This window comes from Artemia sp. Qi Xiang Cuo, chromosome 9 (assembly GCF_049724085.1).
Source record: "Artemia sp. Qi Xiang Cuo chromosome 9, ASM4972408v1, whole genome shotgun sequence".
In the NCBI taxonomy this organism is placed as follows: domain Eukaryota; kingdom Metazoa; phylum Arthropoda; class Branchiopoda; order Anostraca; family Artemiidae; genus Artemia; species Artemia sp. Qi Xiang Cuo.
Window position 1 is genome coordinate 29768104 of NC_142802.1, and position 24547 is coordinate 29792650.

Genomic DNA, 24547 nt, shown 5'->3' on the forward strand with positions numbered 1-24547 from the left:
CAAGCTTCAAGTAATTACGATCGATCTGGAAAAACAAACATCTGTTGCTGAAACTAAAAACATGACTTTTTCGAGCTCTTGTGGTTCCAGAAGCAACGTACGGAGCAGAGACATGGAACCTGAAAGCAGAAGACAAACGCCGGTTGGCGGCCTTTGAAACAAAATCCCTCAGGAAGCTTGCTGGTGTCACCTACCTTGACCGAATATCAAACGAACAGCTATTGTCTTCGCTCAACTATTCCCAGACCATCATGCAGACCATCCAGCTTCAACAGCTTCGATGGTTAGGCCACGTTCAGTGGATGTCCCCAGCCCAACTTCCAAAAATTGCGTTTGAAGGAAGGATTGATGCCTCCCGCCCAAAAGGACGACCTTCCAAGCGCTGGAGGGAAAACTTTCCCAGCCATCCCCTGTCGGTACTCCTTCGGACTGCAGCGAACAGGGAATTGTATAAGAAGCTTTGCCATAGTTCAGTCAGAGGAGAAGCCCCGAGTCGGCCAATCCGGCCGGATGGGAGTTTAGTAAGTAAGTAATAGGCTAATCATTTTTTTTTACCACGATTTATTTTAATGTCAAAATGGGATTATTTACCATCACTGCTTCTTTGAAAAATCACAGATCCATTGTCTTCCCTGCACAAAGGGTCAAAATCTTTATAATTTTGTCTTATCCATTAGGCCTATAGAATTTGGTGTATGATGATAATGATGTTAAGTTACTTACTAAAGATGCTCGGTAACTATCTTTAATAAAAGTTACTGTAAAAGTAACTTTGAAGTAACTTTTTTGTTGTTCCAGCTATTAAATAACGTCAGCTGGAACGGAAAAAGTTACTTTTAGTAACTTTTTGTCGAAGCTGGAACACACCCTGTGCCTTTATATTAACTACTATATGTATATTAATGATAGACAATAATTATTCCAAAACCCCAAATAGTACAATAAGAACGATATTATTTGATTATAATTGGTTAATTTGTTCTCATCTGAGTGAAAATCAAAAATTGAACCCACTAATACTTTAGTATTTTCTTCTGTTATAGAAGGAAATGGTTTTGAATAATTTTAAATCGTTTGGGCATGGAATAGTTTGAACATTATATTAAGGTAATTTATGTAATGTCAGAAGTGTCTCTGTTTTGCTTCCGTGTTGCTCTTAAATGGAATCTTGTATATGAAGAACTCAGTCTTGTTTTTTGGCTCATGTTGGAAAGGGCCTTTATAGGCTAGTCTAATACCAAGATGTCTACTCTTCAGAGTGAACAGCTTGGCCAGATATGTCAGTAAAGGTCTAGTATAAGAAAGAAATCACATACTGTTAGATCCTCTATTGTATAATGCTCTCCAAACATATGCCTATGTTAATATTTGGTATCAGTGTAAGTATCAGCCTAGTTGGGACTGTTGAGAAAGAAATTATGTAACAACTTTAAAATAAAAACTGGTAAATATTTACCAAATCATATTATTGAGTTACGACTAAAGTGAATAGGCCTAGGGTACCAGTATCCAATTGATCAAAATTATGTAAAACTAAAACCCTCACATCTTGTTACCACAGAGGAATTGAGAAGGATTGGGTATATTAATGAATAGCTAAAAGTCTAAGCTATGCATCAATATGGTTATTATTCAGATTATTTAAGATCAACCACTTACCTGCAGGGACCTCTTTTTGGAAATACCAATTAGGCCTATCCTATTGTGATGTATATATCCTTTTAGTGTTTCAGTTTTATTCATATATTGACAGAAAGCTGATTTTCTTCTGATTCTAGAAATGTAACTTATTGCTTGATATTTATTCTATAAATCACAAATATTTAAATATAATTTTTCTTTTCAATTGCTTTTCAAAACAGAAACCACATTTTCAATTTATGCTGACAAATCATTGGTGAAAATTTGACCAAGAAGGCAGGGTTCTTGTTGCTGCTCTCACATTGCTTCAAGTTGTAGTAAAAAGGGGAGGTCCAAAAACCCATTGCTATTTTTCCAAAATGCCAAAGAAAAGTGGTCTTTCCCAAAAGAGGTCTTTTACCCTATACCACTTGATGCCTTTTTTAATGCTCTTTACAAATATAATAATCATTTTTGTTAGAAATGAATTTTAGCCCCCACCCCTATATATACTAATTCAGGGTATATGTTTGCACATTAGGGGGGTTGGGTGGGGGAAAGTTTAAACTTACCTCTTATTTACATCAGAAATAAAATTACCCCCACCCCCCTAATGTGCAAATATATACCCTGAATTGGTATATATAGGGGTGGGGGCTAAAATTCATTTCCAACAAAAATGATTATTATATTTTTAAAGAGCATAAAAAAAGGTATCAAGCAGTATATTCACTTTAGTTGTAACTCAATAATATGATTTGGTAAATATTTACCAAAACTCCACTTTAGCTACTTTTGCTATCTAGGAAAGGGCTTTGGTTAGGAAAATGAAACTTTCAGTATTGAATACAGGGTCAAAACATACTCTGGAATGGTATTGTCAGGCTTCTATGTTAACCCTCTTCTCATTTCTTAAGTCTTTGAAATTTGCCTACTTAACAGGTAGGAATTTTGACAAAACAGCATTTACCTTAATTTTTAGTTTTCACTTTCTTCTTCTCTGGTTTTAGTCTTGAAAATTCAGTTTCTGTTATTTTGGTAGAATTCTTAGCCATAAAAATGGGTTTGGTAAAATTCTATTTTAGCTACTTTTGGCTATCTTGGAAAGGGGTTAGGTTAGAAAAATGAAACTTTCAAGGATAGGCTAAAGTATGTCCTGGAAAGGGATTTTGAAGTACCTACCTCCACTCTTTCTCCCTCTAGAAAGTCCTGACCTTTGATGACCTTTAAAAATCTGTGTGTTATAAAAGTGAAACCTTGCAAAACAGATCTTCTGCTTAATTGAAGTACAACAAAATTATTTTCAGCTTCATAACTTTGCTCAATCCCAATTTATAAGGTTTTAAAAATATATGCAAATACCTTTCCTAAATTTTGAAAAAAATGGTACTTGTGCATTATACCCACTCTTTTATATATGTCAAATGAGACGCAGCAGCAGGACAGATACAGGAGAGATAACCGATCATAAAACAGTTGTTAGAGTCAATTTGTGTGAAACAGGTGATCTAAAATGAATGATAAAATTATAATTTGGAATTTGCCAGGAAAAAGGAATTTGACTTGGAAAAAACAGGTTTTATTCATAAAACAAGAAATCACAAGAAAATTTTTTTTACCCAATAATGGGCGCAAATACACAAAAAGTAGAGCAAATGTGGGGCTCAGCCAAATGGCAAAATAAATGGCACCAAGGTACTCACCACCAACATTTATCAACTTACTTAGCCAAGTACATGTGGTGTGCAAAAGTGAAGTGTGAAGGTAGAGATAATTTTACAGCAATTCTCAAAGACATAATAGCATTCTGGGTGCATAATTGTAACATGTAGGCCTAATAATTATAATTTTGTTCATAAGCCATTATAATTTGGTTTCTGTCTTTTCTTCTTTACCCTCCACCCCCCCCCCCTAATGTGCAAATATATAGCCCAAGTTTGTTTCTAAACTATTCTATGTTCATCCTATTTCATTAGCATTAACCAAACTAGCAGTATATAAAAGAGTGGGTATAATGCACAAGTACCAAATAACATTGATATGGCTGCTCAGAATTCTACTTAAGTGACAGGAATTGCATTTTCAGAACTAAAGACAGAGAAAAAGAAACTGATAACTGAACCTGATGTTTTACCATGTTTTTTTTTTAATTTAGGGAATGTATTTGCAAATTCTTTGAAACCTCATAAATTGGGATTGAGCAAAGTTGTGAAGTTGAAACAGTTTTCTTATAGCCTACTTCATTTAAGCAGAAGCTCTATTTTGCAAGGTTTCACTTTTATAACACAAATTTTCTAAAGGTCATTGAAGGTCACTACAGTAAATATATTGCTCTTCATATTATTGACTTATAAATAAAGTGAACATACCACTAGATGCCATTTCTTATGCTCTTTCTGAATATATTAATTGTTCTTCTAAATTCAGTTTTAAGCCCTTTTAGGCAGGGGCAGATCTAGGATTTTTGATACTGTTCTATTAGCTGTAAAACACATGAGGCATTCACTCAAGAAAAGCAAATATCAAATAGACATTACCTGCTCTGGTACTGTATAAACAAGGGATATCTCACTCCAGGAACTATGTTTAAACTTTAGTTTATTGTGGTTTAGGGGGGTAAAGGTACCTAGGTTAGGTTAGGCTAGGTTACATATTTTATATATGCCATGCTTTACCCCCACCCCCCTTATGTGCAAATATATAGCCAAAATTTATTTCTAAGCTTATATTTTTATCCTGTTTTGTTTTATTTCATTAGCATTAGCCAAACTTCAGTTCTTGCATGTTTTACAGCTAATCAAACAGTACTGGATTTTTTTAGGGGGGGGGGCATAATAGGCTGCTTTGATAAACTTGCAAACAAACAAATACTAGCAATTTAAAGGGAACCTTGACAATTATGTGTCATAGGTAGGTAGTGGAAATGGTTGTAAATTTAATCTAAAATCTGGTGAAAGTTAAAGTTTTAATAAATCTGTTGAAATTAAAATGATATAAAAATATTGATACAAAAAAATAGTAAGTTGTAAAAATCACCCAGCCATAAAAAAAAAAAGCTGTTCTCCATCTATAAAAAAGTATGATATTTAATATTTTCTGCCTTTTTTTGCCTTTGCACTTCTGACCACTAGGCTATAGCAAGTGAGTTAAGCTTTTCATTGTCAAAACAAAAATTGGCATTGAACCATCTTTTGGGGTCATACACTCTTTGTGACAATTTGTATAGGTCAAACCATTTAGCATGTTGTCTAACTTTGTGGCATTGCTTAGTAACTGTGATCAGGGGTGTACCAAAGAGGGGGGGGCGCACTGACCCCCCAACTTTTTGACATTTGGTAAAATTTTCACTGAAGGCAAAAATTTTGGCAGAAATTTTGCAAAATTGGCCAAAATTTAGCAAATTTCTTGATTTCTGCAGAAAATTTGGCATAAATCAGATAGGGATTTGGTAAAATTTATGAAGATCACCCCCTGAATAAGGCAAGCCTCAGGACGCCCCTGACTATGATAGTAATGAAGAGTAGGAAATGAGGATTAAGATACAACTTGTATATTCGTAAAAGATGCATTAAACATTAAATACCAGTTCTTTTAGGGGTATAACAAGAAAAATAGAACAAAGAGTTAGAAATACATAGAAGACATTTAAAACAAGACTTTTAAGTATAGGCAATAACGAATTAACTAATCAATATTTCTTTTTTAAAATAGTGTTTTAATTAACAGCGTCAACTTTGACAAAATCTAAAAAATTTACTTTTTATAGCAATGTATTTCAACTTTTTAAAGTCCAATATATTTTGCTTAAATTACAGAATTAACAATTTTATAAGGAAAATTCTATTTCTTTATTTCTACTCCTGCCATATCTGTTTATTACATGGTTAATGTCTACCTCAATATTTTGGTGAATGTTTATAATGGCTAGTCCTGTCAGTTTTGAGCTCTTTGTTAGTATTTCCTCTTCTATTCATCCTAAAATATTCAAATAAAGACCAAAACCATCAGAAAAATATGAACTCTCATAAAGATGCATGTAGTATGTGCTTTAAACTAAGTATACAAGTCAAAACACACCTTAAAAAATAAATAATTATGTGTTTGTTATTTTTGTATTTGATAGATATAGATTGGTGATTTATATTCTCAGGGTTTCAAGCTGCAGTAGATTTCTAATTAATCTTTTTTAAACTTGAGATTTTTCAGATATTCCATTCAAATGTTTCAATCTTGATATGTCTGTTATGCACAAATACAAAAATTTGAAATTTGACTCAGATAGCATTGAGTAAAAGAATTGTCCTGTAAAATTTTGATTCATAAAAATCTAATCATGGAAATATGAGTGGATAGCATGTATCAAAATAAGTATAAAAATCCTTTGCAGTTTATACAATTTTATGGACAAATATACGCAACCCCTATAAAAAAACCTAACTATATTTTGTGACTGGTAGGTTTTGAGAAGATGAGAAATTCTGAAGTAATATTGTAGTTGCATATAATTTGTACTTTACTGAAAAAATTCTAATCAATTTACTGAAAAAAAAATGTGCAATGTCAGTTTGATATACATATGCTGATATTTATTCCTTAAAATCTTAATTAATTTTTGATTTCTTATAGTTATGAAAATTGAAACATTTAAAATAATTTTTTCAGTATTAATTTCTGCTTGTTTGAGTTTGACTCTGTTACTTATTTTAATTTCTGTTTGTTTTGGGTTTCATTTATTTATTGATACTGATTTGTGGAAGTTGTATGCTTGTTAGATTATTTTATTGTATTTTTGTTCATTTTTGGTTTAATGGAGTTCTTTACTTTTCTTTGAAAAAATTTATTTTGTGGAAAAAGTTTTTTTTAATTAATTTCTGTTCGTTTCATATTAACATAGTCTTTTTCAGGGAAAAAGACTGAGCCTTCTAAAGTTCTTCTAAAGTTAAACATCTATCCCTTCCATAAAAATCTTAAATACCCCCTGGGTATATCTTACAACCCTTGCCACTAATCTCCAAGGTTTGTTTCAACCCCATAAGCCTTGTTATATGATATTTAGACTATTTTGAATAGAATGGCTATCTCAAAATTTCTATTAGATGCCTTTTGGGACAATATGACATGTGTGTGTGCGGGGGGGGGGGGGGGGGTAGCTACCTTCCAATCACTTTGACTCTTAAAAAAAGCAATAGAGTATCTGATTACCAATCCAATGAACCCCCTCCAAAGTTTATATGACCCTGCTTTCTATAAAAAAAAACTATATGCCCCCAGGGCAGAATTCACAACCCTTGCCCTGAGGGCTGGGGGGATTTTTATCCTCAAAGACATAGTTTCCAGACCTTTCAAATACATTGAATAAAATGGCTATCTCAAAATTTTGATTGGAAGTATTTGGGGAAATGATGGGCATGGGGGGGGGCATTTGCCCTCTGATCACTTTTGACTAAAAAGAAGTGCACTAGCCCTCTCAATCTCCAATCGAATGAGCCCTTTTTGAAGCTTCTACGACAAAACTTTCTTTAAAAACCTTATATGCCCCAAGGGCATAACTTACAACCCTTTTCCTTAGGGCTATGGGAGGGGTTGTCATCCTCAAAGACATAATTTCCAAACGTTTCAACTATGTTGAACAAAAAGGTCATATTAAAATGTTGATTGGAAATGTTTGGGTAAATGATGGGCATGCAGGGGATTCTCCCTCCAATTACTTTTGACTATTCAAAAGGGCAATAGCTCTCTCGATTTCCAATCAAATGAGCCCTTTTTGAAGTTTTTACAATACTGCTTTCTATAAAAAAAACATTATATGCCCACAGGACATAACTTACATTCTTAGCCCTGAGGGCTATGAGGGGGGTGGCGTACTCAAACACATAATTTCCAGACCCTTCAACTATGTTCTACAAAATGGTCATATCAAAATGTTGATTGGAAGTGTTTGGGAAAATGATGGGCATGGTGGGGGAGCATTTACACTCCGATCGCTTTTGATTACTAATAAGGGCACTAGCCCTCTCAATTGCCAATTGAATAACCCTTTTTGAAGTTTCTACAACAACGCTTTCTATAATAAACCTTTTATGCCCCCAGGGCATAACTTAAAACTTTTGCCCTGGGGGCTGTGGGGCGTTTGTCATCCTTAAAGACATAATTTCCAGACCTTTCAACTATGTTGAAAAAAATGGCTATCTCAAAATTTTGATTGAATGTGTTTGGGTAAGTGGTGGGGGTGAGAGGGGTTAGGTGTCCTCCAATCACTTTCGACTATTAAAAAGGGTACTAGCCCTTTCAATTTTCAATTGAATGAGCCCTTTTTGAAGTTTCTACAACAACACATTCTATAAAAACTTTGTATGCCCCAGGGCATAACTTACAACCCTTACTCTGAGTGCTGTGAGGGGGTTGCCATCCTCAAAGACCTAATTTTGAAGTTTCTACGACAATGCTTTCTATAAAAACTTATATGCCCCAAGGGTATAACTTACTACCCTTGCCCTGAGGGCTGTGAGGGGGAGGGGTTGTCATCCTTAAAGACCTAATTTCCAGAACTTTCAACTATATTGAATAAAATGGCTATCTTAAAATTTTGATTGAATGTGTTTGGGTAAATGGTGGGGGTGAGAGGGGGTTAGTTGCCCTCCAATCACTTTTGACTATTAAAAAGGGTACTAGCCCTTTCAATTTTCAATTGAATGAGCCCTTTTTGAAGTTTCTACAACAACACATTCTATAAAAACTTTGTATGCCCCAGGGCATAACTTACAACCCTTACCCTGAGTGCTGTGAGAGGGTTGCCATCCTCAAAGACCTAATTTTGAAGTTTCTACGACAATGCTTTCAATAAAACCTTATATGCCCCAAGGGTATAACTTACTACCCTTGCCCTGAGGGTTGTGAAGGGGAAGGATTGTCATCCTTAAAGACCTAATTTCCAGAACTTTCAACTATATTGAATAAAATGGCTATCTTGAAATTTTGATTGAATGTGTTTGGGTAAATGGTGGGGGTGAGAGGGGGTTAGTTGCCCTCCAATCACTTTTGACTATCAAAAATGGCACTAGCCCTTTTCCAATCGAATGAGTTCTATTTGAAGTTTCTATAGCAACACATTCTGTAAAAAACCTTATATGTCCCCAGGGCATAGCTTAGAACCCTTGCCCTGAGAGGTTTTGGGGGGCTTGTCATCCTCAAAGACCTAATTTCCAGAACTTTAACCTATATTGAACAAAATTGCTATCTCAAAATTTGAATTAGATGTGTTTGGGGAAATGGTGGGCGTGGGAGGGGGTTAGTTGAATCACTTCAATTACTTTTGATTATTAAAAAGTGCACTAGTCCTTTCTGTTTCCAATCAAATGAGCCCTTTTTTAAGTTTCTACAACAACCTTTTCATTAAAAACCTTGTATGCCCCCAGGGTTTAACTTACAACCCTTGCCATGAGGACTGTGGGGGGTTGTCATTGTCAAAGACATAATTTCCAGAACTTTCAACTATGTTGATAAAATGGCTATCTCAAAATTTTGATTGGATGTGTTTAGGGAAATGGTGAGTGTAAGAAGGGGATTAGTTGCCCCGCAATTACTTCTCACTATTACAAAGGGCACTAGCCCTTTCAATTTCTAATCAGATGAGCCCTTTTTGAAGTTTCTACAACAACCCTTTCATTTAAAACCTTATATGCCCCCAGGGTATAATTTACAACTTTTGCCCTGAGAGCTGTAAGGGGTGGGGGGTTGTCTTTCTCACCATTTTGATTGGATGTGTTTGGGGAAATGGTGGACATGAGAGGTTAGTTGCCCTCCAATCACTTTCATCTTTTAAAAAGGGCACTAGCCCTTTCAATTTCCAATTGAATGAGCCCTTTTTGAAATTTCTACATCAATACTATCTCTAAAAACTTTATATGGCCCCAGGGCATAACTTACAACCCTTTCCCTGAGGGGTTTTGGAGGTTTGTCATCCTCAAAGACATAATTTCCAGAACTTTTAACTACGTTGAATAAAATGGCTATTTCAAAATTTTGATTGTATGTGTTTGGGGAACTGATGGGTGTGAGAGGTGCATTAGTTGCCCTCCAATCACTTTCGACTATTAAAAAGGGCAACACTTTATATAAGAACCTTATATGCCCCCAGGGCATAACTTACAGCCCTTGCCCTGAGGGTTTTGGAGGGTTGTCATCCTTAAAAACCCAATTTCCAAAATTTTAAACTACGTTCAACATAATGACTGTCTCCAAATGTTGATTGGATATGTTTGGGGAAATGGTGGTGGTGAGCGAGAGACTAGTTGCCCTTCAACAATTTTCTACTATTAAAAAGTTCACTAGCCATTTGAATGTTCAATCGAATGAACCCTTTTTGAAGCTTCTACGACACTGCTTTCTCTAAGAAACCTTATATGCCCCCAGGGCATAGCTTAAAATTCATGCCCTGAGGGCTGTGGGGGAGAAGGGGGGGGAATTGTCATTGTCAAAGACATAATTTCCAGAACTTCCAAGTATGTTTCAGTCACTTTCTACTATTAATTTCCAGAACTTTCAATCACTTTCTACTATTAATCACTTTCTACTATTAAAAAAGACACTAGCCCTTTCAATTTTCAATTGAATGAGCCCTTTTTCAAGTTCCCATGACAACTCTATCTATAAAAACCTGATATGCCCCCAGGGCATAACTTATAACCCTTGCTCCGTGGGGTGTGGGGGGGGGGATGCCTCATGTATGCCTACCCATGAAAAAATCTAATGTTGTTTATTATTCTCTTGGATGTTCTCCAGAGGAGCTGCATTGCAGTCTGACTTTGTCTAATGGTTGAGATAGAAGATGATTATACTGTCTAGATTTCTGTCTGTGATACACACCAACAAAAAAGAAGATCATCGAGTGAATCAACTAAAACAAAAAGATCAATTACATTTTGCACACAACATATAAATTATGCTTAGATTACACATTATACAACTAATAAATTACATTATAAGATAAATTGCACTTTTTTTCTAGCTCCATATTTTGATGTTACTCTTGAATTTCTGGCCCAAGGCGGGATATTTAAGATGTATTTACAGTATTTATAATAATAATAATGGATAGCTTTTTTATCCCTTTCTGGCAGGATTGGTCAAAAGGGAGAGAATGACTGAATGTGTGGTATAACAAACACTATAAAGGTGTGCATGTAAAAAATAGCTAAGCAATAATTTACTGCAAACAAGAAGCCTGTAGGTATGGCAATCTTTTTCAGCAAAATGCTGAATAAGAGCAAAACAAGTCAAGTTAGGGTTTGATGCAATTGGTAGGCCAAGATAAGTAATAGAGCTGGAAGCAGTACAAACATGATTACCAAGGCAAACGGAAACAGTAGAGGGCTGTTTAGAGCAGGGTCACACACAAGCATTTCACTTTTACTATCATTAAACAAAAGACCAATCTTATGATGTGTAATTGCGAGTTCACAAAAGTTTTCCTCAACTCGAGACAATGACCTGCTGGAACTCCAGATATAATTAGCATAATTCAATAACGCAATATCAATTCCATAAAATGCACAACTCTGTAATATAACCTGCTGTGGCTCAACAACACTATTATTGTATAAAGCAGGGGAGCTAATAGATCCCTGCTTAATACCTTTACAAACAGGAATCAACATTATAGGCCTATTAGTTGGAGTATATGATTATGGTACAGATCTCTAAGCATTATGACAATAGACCTTGAGAGATAACACTGACAAGTGCTTAAAATTCAAAAGCTCTCCTAACATCATGCACAACCAATATAAGCTTTTCCCTCTTTTCATTACAATCAATCAACAGGTGTACAAGGAGACAATGTATAAGCTCTCTACTTGGGCCCACTTGAAAGCCAAATTGACATATTGGGAGTGGAACACAAACTATCTACATCATTAATTATAAGCAGCTATTAATATATTAATTAATAGGATGGTATGAGGTTTATTGTTCTAGCTCTACTAATAAAAAACATCAGGCAGTGATCCAGAAGAAAACATCATCTGATAAAGTAAAGCAAGGTGCTCAGTGAGCTTAGCACTACCATAAAACAAATGCATGCTGCATACTTCATCACCACCTCTTAATTATTTTTTTGTAGCTTCTTTATAGCTTTTTACCATTGACACTGACACTAAGAAACAAATAAAATGGTCCAAATGTTCAAGGGCAGCATCAAGTTCTGATTCATCTTGTATTTGGAGGTCCAGTGGTGAAAAATCAGATGTATAATGGAAGATCCACTCAGCCTCATTTGGGAGCTTAGCATTGAAATGGCAACAGTATTTCTTATTCTTTATCAGCTTCCTCACCAACATGGGATTTCAATTGACTATTTCACTATTTTGATCAACTATGTTAGTGCAATGTTTAGACAAACACTTGGCAAAATCACATATAAAATATAAACAGACTTTATTCAAAGGACAAATAAAATGGTATATAGGTAAAATGGTATTACCCGTGCCCCAGCCATTTAAACATTTGCCTCTCAATTACTTGGACTATCTGTCTTGGCTTTTCTCTGTCTACAATTACCCAGCCCAGTCTTGATGCAACTTATGCAACCTATTGCCCAAAATTTTGAATTGAAGTTATCAAGTATTTTGGGCATTGTATTTTGAATTGAAGTTATCAAGTATTTTGGGCAATAGGTTGCATCAAGACTGGGCTGGTTAATTGTAGACAGAGAAAAGCTAAGATAGATAGTCCAAGTAATTGAGAGGCAAATGTTTAAATGGCTGGAGTATGAATGACTCTCTTATTGGACACATACTTGTCAGGTTAGTTTTTGGAAAGGCATGTCTGCCTAGAGTCTTAGGCATGCTTATCAAGAATTTCAAAAAGAAGCAAACAAGGCACACCCGCCTATGGTCTTAAGAAGGTTGACAAAGAATTTAAAATTGACATAGGACCATAAATTTGCTTGAAATAACAGGCAAAACAATCGTTTAAAGCCAAAAGCCACAAGGCTTTTCAGACTCTTTCCATAAAGAATACCAGAAGCAAAACCCAGAGGCATGCCAAGCACCAACTAGCTCAGTGTTCCAACTATGGTCTTCAGATCCAACACAGATCTTTTTGACTGGAACAGTCTTTTTTCTGCACAATGCATTGTGTGAATCAGCTCACTTGTATAGATATTCAGCAGAACCTGCCTCTCTGATGCAGGTGATGATGAGGTTTCTTGCAGTAACTGAAATGGCACTTTAATCTTGTCAAGTATATCATCACAGACTGATTGAAGCAAATTAGCATCTGTTTTTATCTTACTCAGATCTATAAAACTACTTTTTTTCTCTCAACATGGGGCATCAACAGAACTGCTAAATTTGAATGTATTAATGATTGAAAAATGGTCAGATATCTTAATATTGGTCATCAATTTAGTGATTGCTTGAGAATTGGTTTGTGTAGACATGAAGAAAAAGTCCAGACAAGAGGTAGACCGAGAGTTGTGAATGTATGTTGGGTTGGTATCATCTCTTACATACTCCAGATCCTTACACAAAGACAAAAGTATCTGAGCTCAAGGGCCCAACATGGATGGGATAGGAACCAGGATGCAACTAGAGTATGCTAGAAGCATTTATTGCTTTTGGAATGGGCATATAATATAGAATATAATAGAATAGTTAGTTTTGCTGATTTGTTTTCTGTCTTGTGGTAACCTATCTTTGCTAGTCAGTCAGAGTAAGAAATGTTGGATATTATGTGCAAGATTCTTCCTTCAATCAAAACACTAACCTTGTAATAAAAGAGTTGTACTGTTGTATTCCCCATTTAACACTTAATGACAATTCAATATTTTCTACTGTAATATTTACACCCCACCCCCCTCATAATAAGGCCAGATATAGCACTAGGCTGCAAAGAAAACTTCATAAGGAAATATTATAAAAACAAAGATTTCTATCAATCATATTTTCAGGGTCATTTCCATTTGAAGTCACATTTACAGTAGCTTCCTATTAAAGTAACTCTTCTAACACATTTTGGATATACTAATTGCTACCCTTGTAAACTTCATTTGAGTCCTAAACAGGATGCCTAAAGTTCTTTGTTCTTAATTTTGTACAGATAGAATTAAAATGAAAGCATGCTGTTTGATTCAAAATCCAATGCTAATTTCACATTCATACATTTCCTTGGTGTGAATTCGCTAGGGTAAACTCCAATAAACTTATCAATTTATAATCCTTCAAGTCCAACATTTATTTTCAACTTTGTCAGTAGTTCATAGATGGGTTTTCAGTGTGTGAATGAAACACATTAAAAATTGTGTTGGAAGACAAGTCAAGTTACACTTTGCTTTCAAGCAACAAAATTTATTGTAAAAATTAAAAAGCATGCAAAGTAAACAAAATTACTTAATTATTTTTGAAAGTCCCTATTTTCTGTTTTCTACCCTCTCCAAAACTATCGGAAAGTTTTAGATTCATCCATCAAGCTATTTAACAAGATTCGGTCTCTTTTAGAGAGATAAATAATGACCTATGTTGAGTTAATCTAAGGTCTAAGAATTAAATTAAACTCTGAATTGATTCTAAACAAGTTTCATAGCAGTTCTTAAAGACAAAACAAAAATAAGAAATTATTTTTCTTTGATTAGTTGTTACACTTCTATTTTTTTCCTACTCTGGTCTAAATTCTAGGGGGGGGGGCATGGCCCAGCCTTTCCCCCCCCTGTGGGCGTCCATGAGCAGGAATGATGTTTATAAATATAATTCTGTTGGGCTAAAATTATGTTCTTTTGTTTCATCCTATAAATTAGTGTTGAGAGTTTTGGATGTTGTAGGTGTTCTTCATAAGTCACATGCTGCAATTCACTGATTGTCTTGGTTGTTCTGCATTGTTCTTTTTCCAGGACCTTTGAGAAAAGGAGATGCCAAAGACATTCCAATCTCAAGTTGCTTTTGTGCAAATACCTTGTAGAGTTTCATGAACATTCTAGGACACTGGCGGATCCAGGGGGCAGTGGGACCCTGGGTCCCGTAAAAAAAATTCTGGCGCCCTGATTCCGTGTTTTTTTTTCTTTCATTTTTCCCTCTTTTTTAAGTAAACATGTCAATTTGATCAATTATTAGCACCCTTGTCATATTGCCCCCCCCCCCCCAAGATTTTGCTCTCGATCTGCCTTTGGCTTGTCATTGTTCTTTTGATAATTTTTTTCCCCGCTAATGACAACATGGTAAATAGCGGAGTAATATATAAAAGAAAAAAAAAACACAAACTACAAAAAATATATAAACTCAAGACAGTGAATCGGCGGCAGTCTGTTCTTCTTTATATCTGACAGCTTTCTGCTCAACACGGCAACCTTCCCGAAAACATCATTCAATCCGAATTTTGACATTGTTTTACCAGCACGGTACCAAGGAGTGAGAGAAAGAAGGAATCTGCAAAATTGAAAGTACTGGACACGCAAACTTTCTTTTTTAACAAAGGGTAAAAACCAGAAAGGTATACAACTGAATGATTACAAAAAACTGAATATAATTTACATAAGGTTTTACGATTATAATTTCCTCTGTTTCCAACAATCCTAGAGTAACCAACCTGAATCTTCTACCTGGAATCAGAAATCAGCCGGGAACGGAAAGATCTTAGACTATTAGTAATATTAATGCCCAACCATCTGAAAGATTGGACAGAAGGGACAGAAAATGATTTGCATGCAAGAGGCGAAGGTGAAGAAAGGGAAGAGCCGAAAGTAAGGTACTCGCACTTATCAACATTTAGATATAGACCAATCCGAACAAATGCTTCAGAAATACGATTAGCAGATTTAGAGAGGCTGTCTTTACTTCTGCTTAACATGACATGAAGACAAGATGACAAGAAGATCATCAGCATATGCAAGATATGATACATTAGATGACCCATAAAAATAGTTGGAGGTATGTTAATTAGAACTTGAGAAACACAAATTTTAAATAGGCTAGGTGATAGAACACCTCCTTGTCGGACTCCTTTTCGGAAGGGTATCTTTTTTTCAAAAACTGAACAATTAACTTTAAGAAAAGATGATGAGTACCAATACTTCGGCAAGAAAATTACAGAAAGGTTAGTCCCTTTAGTAAAAAGAGAGGGAAAAAGCTGAAAATGGTTAAATGAATCAAAAGCTTTAGAAATATCAAGAGCACAAAGGTGAATAGATTGTTTATTTCGCGAAGCATCTAAAAGAACAGAAGAAAGAATTCGGTGAGCCTGATTGCATCCGATCCCAGGCTGAAAACCAAGCTGGTTTTCTCCAAAATCAGTCCAACTAGTAAGATGCGGAAGAAGAATATATTCTAATACTTTGCTCAGGTTGCAAGATACCGTAATAAGTCGATACGAAGAACAATTAAGAGGATATTCTCCTTTTTTGAGAAATGAAGTTACTGTCCCGCACAGAAGGCTATTAGGTACCAGAGACGAGCTTAAAAAGATTTGAAAAAGCAACTGAAGGTGCGAAATCAAGGGTTGGCAATCTGGCTGCAGGTGACGCGCGGAAATTCCATCACAGTCAGTAGATGAAGATTTCACTTTTTTAACTGCAGTTTTGACAGACGATAGAGACACAGTAATAATGTTGTACTCTGAGACTGTAAGGGGCAAATATTTATGAACCAACCAACTAAAGTAAGAATGGACAGAGTAGTTTACCTTGGAAAAATTTGAAGTCCAGGGATCGTAAGCAGAATATGACAGAGTCTTGGAATGGGTGCTAAAATTTAATCTATTGTGAACAATGACTCAAAGATCTCATTTTTTTTCAGAAACCACAGAAAAGAGGTTGGACTGCAGCATTGGAATTGCCGATTAGACCAGGTAAGCTCCTCCTCCCCCCAAAAATTCAGCCTCTGGGTACCCATGGCTATGTTGCAGTTTTGACTAACATTTACATTAATCTGCCACAAAAAAAGAATAGATCCCTTGAATTATTCGAATTCATTTTTTGATTTAGAAAAAAGGTACTACATTTCTGCTAAATAGTACTGAATGGAAGGGGTGGGAGATATTGGAGGGGACGGCGGCCCACTTAGATCCTCTAGTCGTACAGATTAAAAACACTTGCACAATTCCAGGTCAAACAACATATAGTGTATCTACCTCTGTGCTAAAAAACTGATGAATATTGCAGGGGCCTTCGGCTCTCAAATTACACTGGGTGAATATTCTTGTGGGACTAAAGGTCAGCCAAAATCCAATATGCCTAAATTTCTTCTATTAAATTGACAGGAGGAGGGATTGGGATATTAGTAGGGCCTTGGGCACACTTTATGCCTCCAATAAAATCGACTAAAACCTTTGTGTATTTGGGCTTTAAACTATGCCCCATGCTCCTTTTTTTCTGCTAAAAATCTGGTGGTGGTGGAGGACAGGGGGTATTGAAGAGACCATGTCTTCACTTTCGTCAGTCATACAAGTTGAAAATGCTTACCTGGTTTTGGATCAAACAGCTTTGATATACCTACCATTATGCAAAAAAAGCTGGCGGTTGGAGGGATTTGGGCTGTTAGAAGGGTTGCAGACCCACCTTTTCCCTTTATTAATGCAAATTGAAAGAGTTGGCGTGATTCTACTTCAAACAAGGTGCAACCGGCTGCCATTCTGCTAAAATGTTTAGGTGAAGAGGAAGGAAATGAGGGTGATAGTATGACCATGGGTCCACTTTGCTCCTTTAGTTCGTATTTGGAATTAGTTAGGAGTAATCTTGTTTTTCCACTGGATAGGACTTACTTGTTTCTGGAAAGTCATTATCCATTTTTTTCCTAATGTATACCACAACAATGAAGTCATTTGCTTCTTAGAGTTATATAAATGGTATATCTCGTTACCAAATATTTGCCCCAAAAATATCTCTTTTGGTTCAAAAGATGATTCTCTAGCCATGGGTCAACTTTCTAGTATTACTGCTAAAAAAAGAAGCTGTCCTCAATCACTTTTCCCAAGAATAACCTCTAATTTTCTCAGCAATGGAAACCCATCATTGTTTAAGACTTGCATGTAATACTGTGTCTCTACCTCAGTCCCAACTACAGAAAATTAATTGACAATTTCAACCATAATCACAAACAGAAATGGCTTCCAGAGTTCTAGATGGCACCATTTTTGAGCTCATGAAAAATGTTTTGTTTTTTAATCTCGAAATTTGTCTATATCATTCTAATAGAGCATTTTGGCAGTTGGGCAACCATTGTATATCCTGAGTGCTTTTGACTTTTAGTCTAACTTCAATCTGAATTAGTGCCTTCTTCTCGCCTGCTTGAATAGAGCTTCTTACATGGAGCAAAATTAGAAATGTACTACTACTACTAAAAGCTCACTGCAGAACCAAGCTGCTTGAGGCCAACACTGCTATGCATGCTCCTCCTCCATCCTAATGTATTTAGAACCTCCCTCTTTACACCTCAAACAAGTTTCTATTTGCTTTAAGTCATTCCTTGTGAAATCTTCCCACTCCGTTTGGGGACAGCCTGCTTTTTGTTTGACGCAAGGCGGTTGGCAGACAAAGATATTCTTTGGCAATCTATCATGCTTCATCCGCAAAACGGGTCCTTGCCCTCTCAACCTTTCTCTCATTATCAGTGGCGTATCCAGGATTTTGTTTCGGGGGGGGGGGCGTCAGTCTACCTTTTTATAGCAGTCATGTGAGCAAGAAAATTATCTATCATAGTGCAAGATTTCAGGCGGGGGTATGGGGGGGGGGTTAGCTAGGTAAAGAAATGAAAAGTATACAATTGTCATGAGTATTTCTAGTTGTAGACTTTTTTGTTTGAGAATGGATGACAAAGTTTTGCCAACAAAGTCAGAATTAAAAAAAAAAGTTAGAAGCAGTTAGAGTTTCTATTTGGGCAAGTAGATGTTTTGGAACTGCCACAAAGCAGCAGAATTTAGAAAATATAAAAAAAGAAGTGTATTGTTCCTTATATTTGCCTATAGGACCCTGTTTTAGAGAATCAAATAAATGAAAAATAATGTTATATCAAAGACAATTGCCCAGATTTTGGTTTCGGAGGGGTGGGGGCCTCAGTCTACCTAATATAGCAGCCATGAAAGCAAGAAATGTATTGATATTAACATTGTTTACAGAGGATGAAGCACAATTAAAGTTTAAAATCAACTGCACTTAGAGAAACGAGCAACGAAAGACGACCTAACCTCTCACAGTAACAGCCGCCGGTCTTTTTTTACTGCAAATCAATCAAAAACTTGGTCAGCATCGACCTGGATATTGTGGTTCAGGGTCATGTGAGCTAGTCCGTTCAGATGCTCCTCGCCCATTGAGCTCCGCAGATAGGTTTTTAATCGCTTAAGATAGCTAAAGCTCCTCTCAGCAGAAGCGGTAGTCACAGGTAATGTCTGAAAAATCGTCAAAAGCCTTCGAATGCATGGGAAAAATTTTGCATTGCATGACGCAAGACTCGAAGGAACAGTTGATGGTTCCTCAGACATTCCAAGCCACTTCTGTTTCCAAAGGACTAACTCACATTCGAGCGCACGTCTACCCCGTGAAATCCCTCGTAAACAGCAACAGCGTTCACAAATTCATTAATTTTTAATGACTCGCTGTTTGCTGGCAAAAGCCTTCCGATTTTTTGAAAGATGCCTCCTGATGGCGCAAAAATCTTTGATCAAATTCTTCAATAAAGGGCTGGGCACAGGTACCTGATTTCAGGAACTGATTTCCAAATTAGCGCCGATTTTAAAGGAAATCTGCGTCGATTTGAGACTGAAAGATTTTCAACAGATTTACAAAATCAATTCTGATTTTCAACATGATCATCACCCAAAAATAGGGATACAAACAAACAGTCAGCCAGAGATATCTCTGGTGAAAGACCCGACTACTGAGCTTGAGAATTAAACTGAGAACTGAGCTAAGATTAATCAAGTAACTATTAATAGACTCCAGTTGACTATTTGTGTCCATGATTTTTTGTTTTGAAAATTTTGTGCAATCTTGGACGCAATAATCCAAAACTTGCATATCACATAGGAGACGCCCAGCTTGAGGCAGTCAGTGAGGAGAAGGACCTGGGGGTTATTGTTGACAATGAGCTGAAGTTTCACTGCCACACACGAGCTCAAGCTGCAAAAGCAAACCAAGCCCTTTGCCTCATAAAGCGAACATTTACCACCAGGAAGTCGGGAGTGATTATGAAACTGTACACAGCCATGGTCGGTCCTCACCTGGAATTTGGCATGACCCTAGCCTCTCCGTACTATAAGACGGGTGTGAAAATACTTGACAGTGTCCAAATAAGAGCAACTAAGCTTATCTCTGCATTCCAAGACAAACCTTACGAGGAACGTCTCACCTTACTCAAACTCCCTACCTTAGTATACTGTAGGAAAAGAGGAGACGTAATAGCAACTTGTAAGTTGCTAGAAAATGACCTATTAAGTCATGTCTTTTCCCTGTCCTTCTCAACTACCACAAGAGAACAAACCAAGAAGCTGCAGGCCCCCTTTTCCATCAAGCATGAGCGCCAACAGTTCTTCTCAGTCCGTTCCGTCCCATTCTGGAACAGCCTGTCCGAAGCCACCGTCCAATCTAAAACTCTAGATGCCTTCAAGAAAGGAGTTGATCAAGACTCGGCCAACGCTGAATGGAGGCTGAACTGGGATGTCAAATCATAACCTTGAAACACCACCAGCAAGATTTCTACAGGAGGCTCAACACCACCTTATCTCACTGGACATGCGATTTAAGGTAATTTTCTTTCTTTCCTCTCACGTGATCCATTTCAATGCATAGCTTACACTGGAATTATAGCAGCGTCTGAAACTTTGAATGAACTATTGCCTCTTAGTCTGATTCCTTATCGCAATTCCTTCAATGCAGATAAGCTAGTGCTAATAGCTGCGGGAGTTAAATAGTGAGAAATATTTCTTGACATCTTGTTTGATTACAGGAGGCGATTGCACGTTTGATGATAAAATAATGATACAAACTTGCTGGAGAAATGGATAGCCATTTAACAAGAAATCAAAAAAAGAACGGGTGTTGTAAATAACTTAAAAGCGTTAATATTTCGGAACTTACTATATTGGCGCTTAAAAAAAAGAAGAAAAGAAATTTAGGGGGGCGGTTTTGGAGCGCCCACGCTTCAGAACCGTACTTGACCTCTGCCATCACCTTAGCTTTCAATATTCTAATCTTAATTCGCAGTTATCTTCCTATTCTTCCAAACTTTTTTGAACTGTAAAAAACACCCCGGGCCTTGACTGTTCTACTTCTAACAATTTCACTGCACTCACCATCTTTACTAATAATGCTACCTAGGTCAGTGAAGCTGTCCATTTGATCGATCTTCTCGTTCCCCAACATCGTCTTTTTACCTTCACTTATGCGTAGTCTTAGTGACTTCGTCTTCTTAACATTAATTTTCAAACCTATTTTTGAACCCTGGATTCTCAAAACCTCTAAAAATTCATTCATATTGCTAATATTTTCGTTTAGGATCCTTAAATCATTCTGTCTGCTGTGCTCCTTAGGACAAAGCCCATCAAAGAAGGCTTTTGGGGGGTGTGTGGGTGGCATATTCCTGCCCCTGTGCATGACTTCTCTATCTCTGTGTAAAATTATTATTCACAAACAGAGAAGGGTAATTATTGATTCCTTAGAAAATGTTACTACCAAATTTTCCTTTTAACCCATCCCAAAGCTAATTTTGTCTGAAGGAAAAAAACAAACAGAAATAATAAATACGAAAAAAATCACCTTCAAAATGGACTAAAAGTAAAATATAATTTTTTTTTCTTGAGAATCTGTGAATATAAGTAAAAAAAAAATGGGCTGCGCTTTACATAACATAAATATCAAATTTGATCTGAGTTATAAATCCATAGATGAAAGAAGCTGGTGAGTTGATAAAAAACGATTTAAAAAGATCAATTTAGGTAATTCTCTGTTCATTCTGCACCCCTTGCATTTACATGTTTTCATCGATTCTCGAAAAAAAAAATATTTTCTACTTTTTAGTCCGTTTTTAAAAGGAGTTTAAAAATCTAATTTCCTATTTTTCAGTTTTTAGCATTTTCCAAGATTCGAACCAAACTTACCACGGCTACAGGAAAGTGTTCTCATCGCTACGCTATCAAGTCTTGATTACCTATGTTTGTTTTATACTTCTTACTGTGCCCAATCACCTATTTTTGTCGTTTATTTATGCGGCGGGAATTTACAAGAGAGTGTAATTTTGACGTTATATTATTGCACTGTCGTCAAAAATGCATGCACTGATAAAATTTGGAAGTAAATAAACATTCGGAAATGGTTAAAAGTGGCTCAGAAATTTATGTGGCAAAGACGTTGGTGAGTTAAGGAAAACGAGCTTAAAAACAACGTATTTTTTCACCCTCCCCAGTGACTATCTCTCTATATTATAAAAAAGTCTAAGTAAAACTTTTCTTTTATTTCAGACTTGTGTCTCAAAGATGGAACCCAGTGCGAAAATATTCCTTTTGGCATTGGTACATATTGTATCCTGTTCAAATTTTGATCAACCATGTCCCAAGAATTGGGTACCATACCAGTCTTCCTGCTTCCGCTTCATACGAAGTCCAATGAAAACTAGAATGGATGCGAGGAGATATTGCCAAGGCTTTGATTCAGAGTTAGCTAGCATAAACAGCCTTGAAGAGCATAGTTTTATTGTGAAGAGACTAGAGGAAATTGATCCAACTCATCAAGCTTGGTATATCTCTGGGAGGCAAACACAACCTGGAGTTTGGAACAATGATGGTGATGGCTCTAGTATGCTAAATCTTGATTCTGCATTTTTACCAGGACAAGAAGGCATTGCTGATAGAGATTTTCTTGTCTATTCATATTCTTTGCAGCAGCTAAGATGGGGAATGACTAGAGTGGATGGAAGAGAGCCATTCCCTTTTATTTGTGAAATTAAACAGTCAGACGTATCTCTTTTATCATTTGTAGATAGAGGATTTGATTATGGACTGGAGGAATCTCCTCCAAAGAAAATGATACCCAGGGGTCCATATTTTATTAACCAACCTGTGTCTGTAACATTTGATTTAACAAGACGTGCCTCTGTAAATGAATTAAGCCTAAGTTGCCTTGCCGGTGGATATCCTGCTCCAGATTACGAATGGTACAAAGAAGATTTTGAAAATGATCAATTAATTTACAGGAAAATTGATCCCTTGACGCCTGGAAACGAATTCTATACTGTTAGTGGAGGGACCCTTATGATAAATGATCCAGTTGAAGTTAGAGACCGTGGTAGATACCATTGTAATGCAACCAATAAGTTTGGCTCTATCGTCTCCGAAAGTGTAAGACTTGCATTCAGTTTCATTGGTGAATTCAATTTAAAAAGATCACTTGAGGTTGGTAATGAGCATTGGGGAAAGGCTGTGTACTGTGACCCTCCACAGTACTCAACTAATGTGAACTTCTACTGGGTTAGAGATTATTTCCCTAACTTTGTTGAAGAGGATTCAAGGACGTTTGTTTCCAATGATGGAAATATGTATTTTTCTTCCTTAGAGAATATTGATATTGGTCAATATTCTTGTAATGTTCTCAGTGGTGAAGGACTGGGAGGAAGAAATGGCCCATTTTTTAAGATTGAAGTTAGATCGTCTCCGAACTATCAGCAGTTGAAGTTTCCCAATAATTTTCCAAAGAGTTTCCCTGCAGCGCCCATTGTTGATGATGATGTTAGACTTGAGTGTGTTGCTTTTGGGTATCCAGTCCCTTCCTACAAGTGGTACAGGCGAGGTGCTCCGTTACCAAAGAATTCACAGATGTCAAACTTCAACAGAGTTTTGACTATTAAGCAGGTAAGAAATCCAAAGTTAAAAGAAATATGGGCTATGAGGTTACAGTTCACTCCAGGGTCGTACCTAGTTTGTTCAGGGGGGTGTTACCAAAAAATCTTCCCTTGGATATATTTTACTTGTATTTTCGCTAATTCGGTGCGTGTCGGACATTATTTTTCGGAGTAGGGAGGAGACGGGGTACCCCCCCCCCCCCCCCTCCCCCTCTTACACACACACCCGGATGCAGCCATGATTGACACATTCTATTTTGCAAGAACAGTTCAGGCCTAAAGCTATGCGTAGGGATTAAGAACCTGTTTTGTAACAATGACAAAAATACGGTAGCCATTTTAACTCTTCTATTACTTACAAATTTAATTAGTCGTTTAATCATTATCTTAGCACAGATCTGAGCAAAACTGATGTCTTGGTTTTAATGGGAGGGGGAGTAATCAAGGAGTTTTTCTACGGAAGATAATCTGGAACGTCAAAAATTGTTTTTAAGTCTGAATTTTACAAATGCAATAAATATGGTATTATTTTTTTCATATAGGGTAATTTCCTCTAAGACTAGTCCAAAAAGCTCCCACCTGCCCCTATCTTCTTATAAAGATTGAGAATTTTTGGATTTTTTTGTGGCAGCCACCTGTACTTGTGTGTGATTAACTAAAAAAACGAGTTTTTTAACTGAAAGTAAGGAGCGACATTAAAACTTAAAACGAACAGAAATTATTCCGTATATGAAAGGGGCTGTCCCCTCCTCAACGCCTCGCTCTTTACGCTACAGTTTTGTGTTGTCTAAAAAAATAAAGTTGTGAGACAGAGTCCAACTTTAGCGTAAAGAGTGAAGCGATGCGGAGGGGACAATTTCATATACGGAATAATTTCGGTTCGTTTTAAGTTTTAATGTCGCTCCTGACTTTCAGTTAAAAAAAACTTTTTTTTTTATGTAATTTCTGAAAGTTTTTGAATTAATGCAGCTTTGATTTTGGCTCACCGTATATGAATAATTAAAACGAAATTCGCGTATCAATTTTCTTTTTTTTGGCTAGTTGGCTTTCTCGAAATTTTGTTCTGACGTAACTTACGAATTAACTTACGTAACGAATTTCTATATTCGTTTATT

The 24547-nt window shown here is 36.4% G+C and overlaps 1 protein-coding gene across 2 annotated transcripts in view; it reads left to right on the top strand.

The window, feature by feature from the left end:
- The first annotated feature begins 1052 nt into the window (after positions 1-1052).
- Cont (Contactin) overlaps positions 1053-24547 on the top strand; it is a 54320-nt gene continuing 30825 nt past the window's right edge. The window contains exons 1-3 of one of the 2 annotated variants that reach the window (XM_089094449.1): positions 1053-1107; positions 16404-16455; positions 22057-23442. In XM_089094449.1, the coding sequence (XP_088950575.1) occupies positions 22072-23442 (1371 nt within the window). In that variant the 5' untranslated portion in view covers positions 1053-1107; positions 16404-16455; positions 22057-22071. The remainder of the gene's footprint in view (positions 1108-16403; positions 16456-22056; positions 23443-24547) is intronic. The other variant, XM_089094450.1, reaches the window with a different exon arrangement.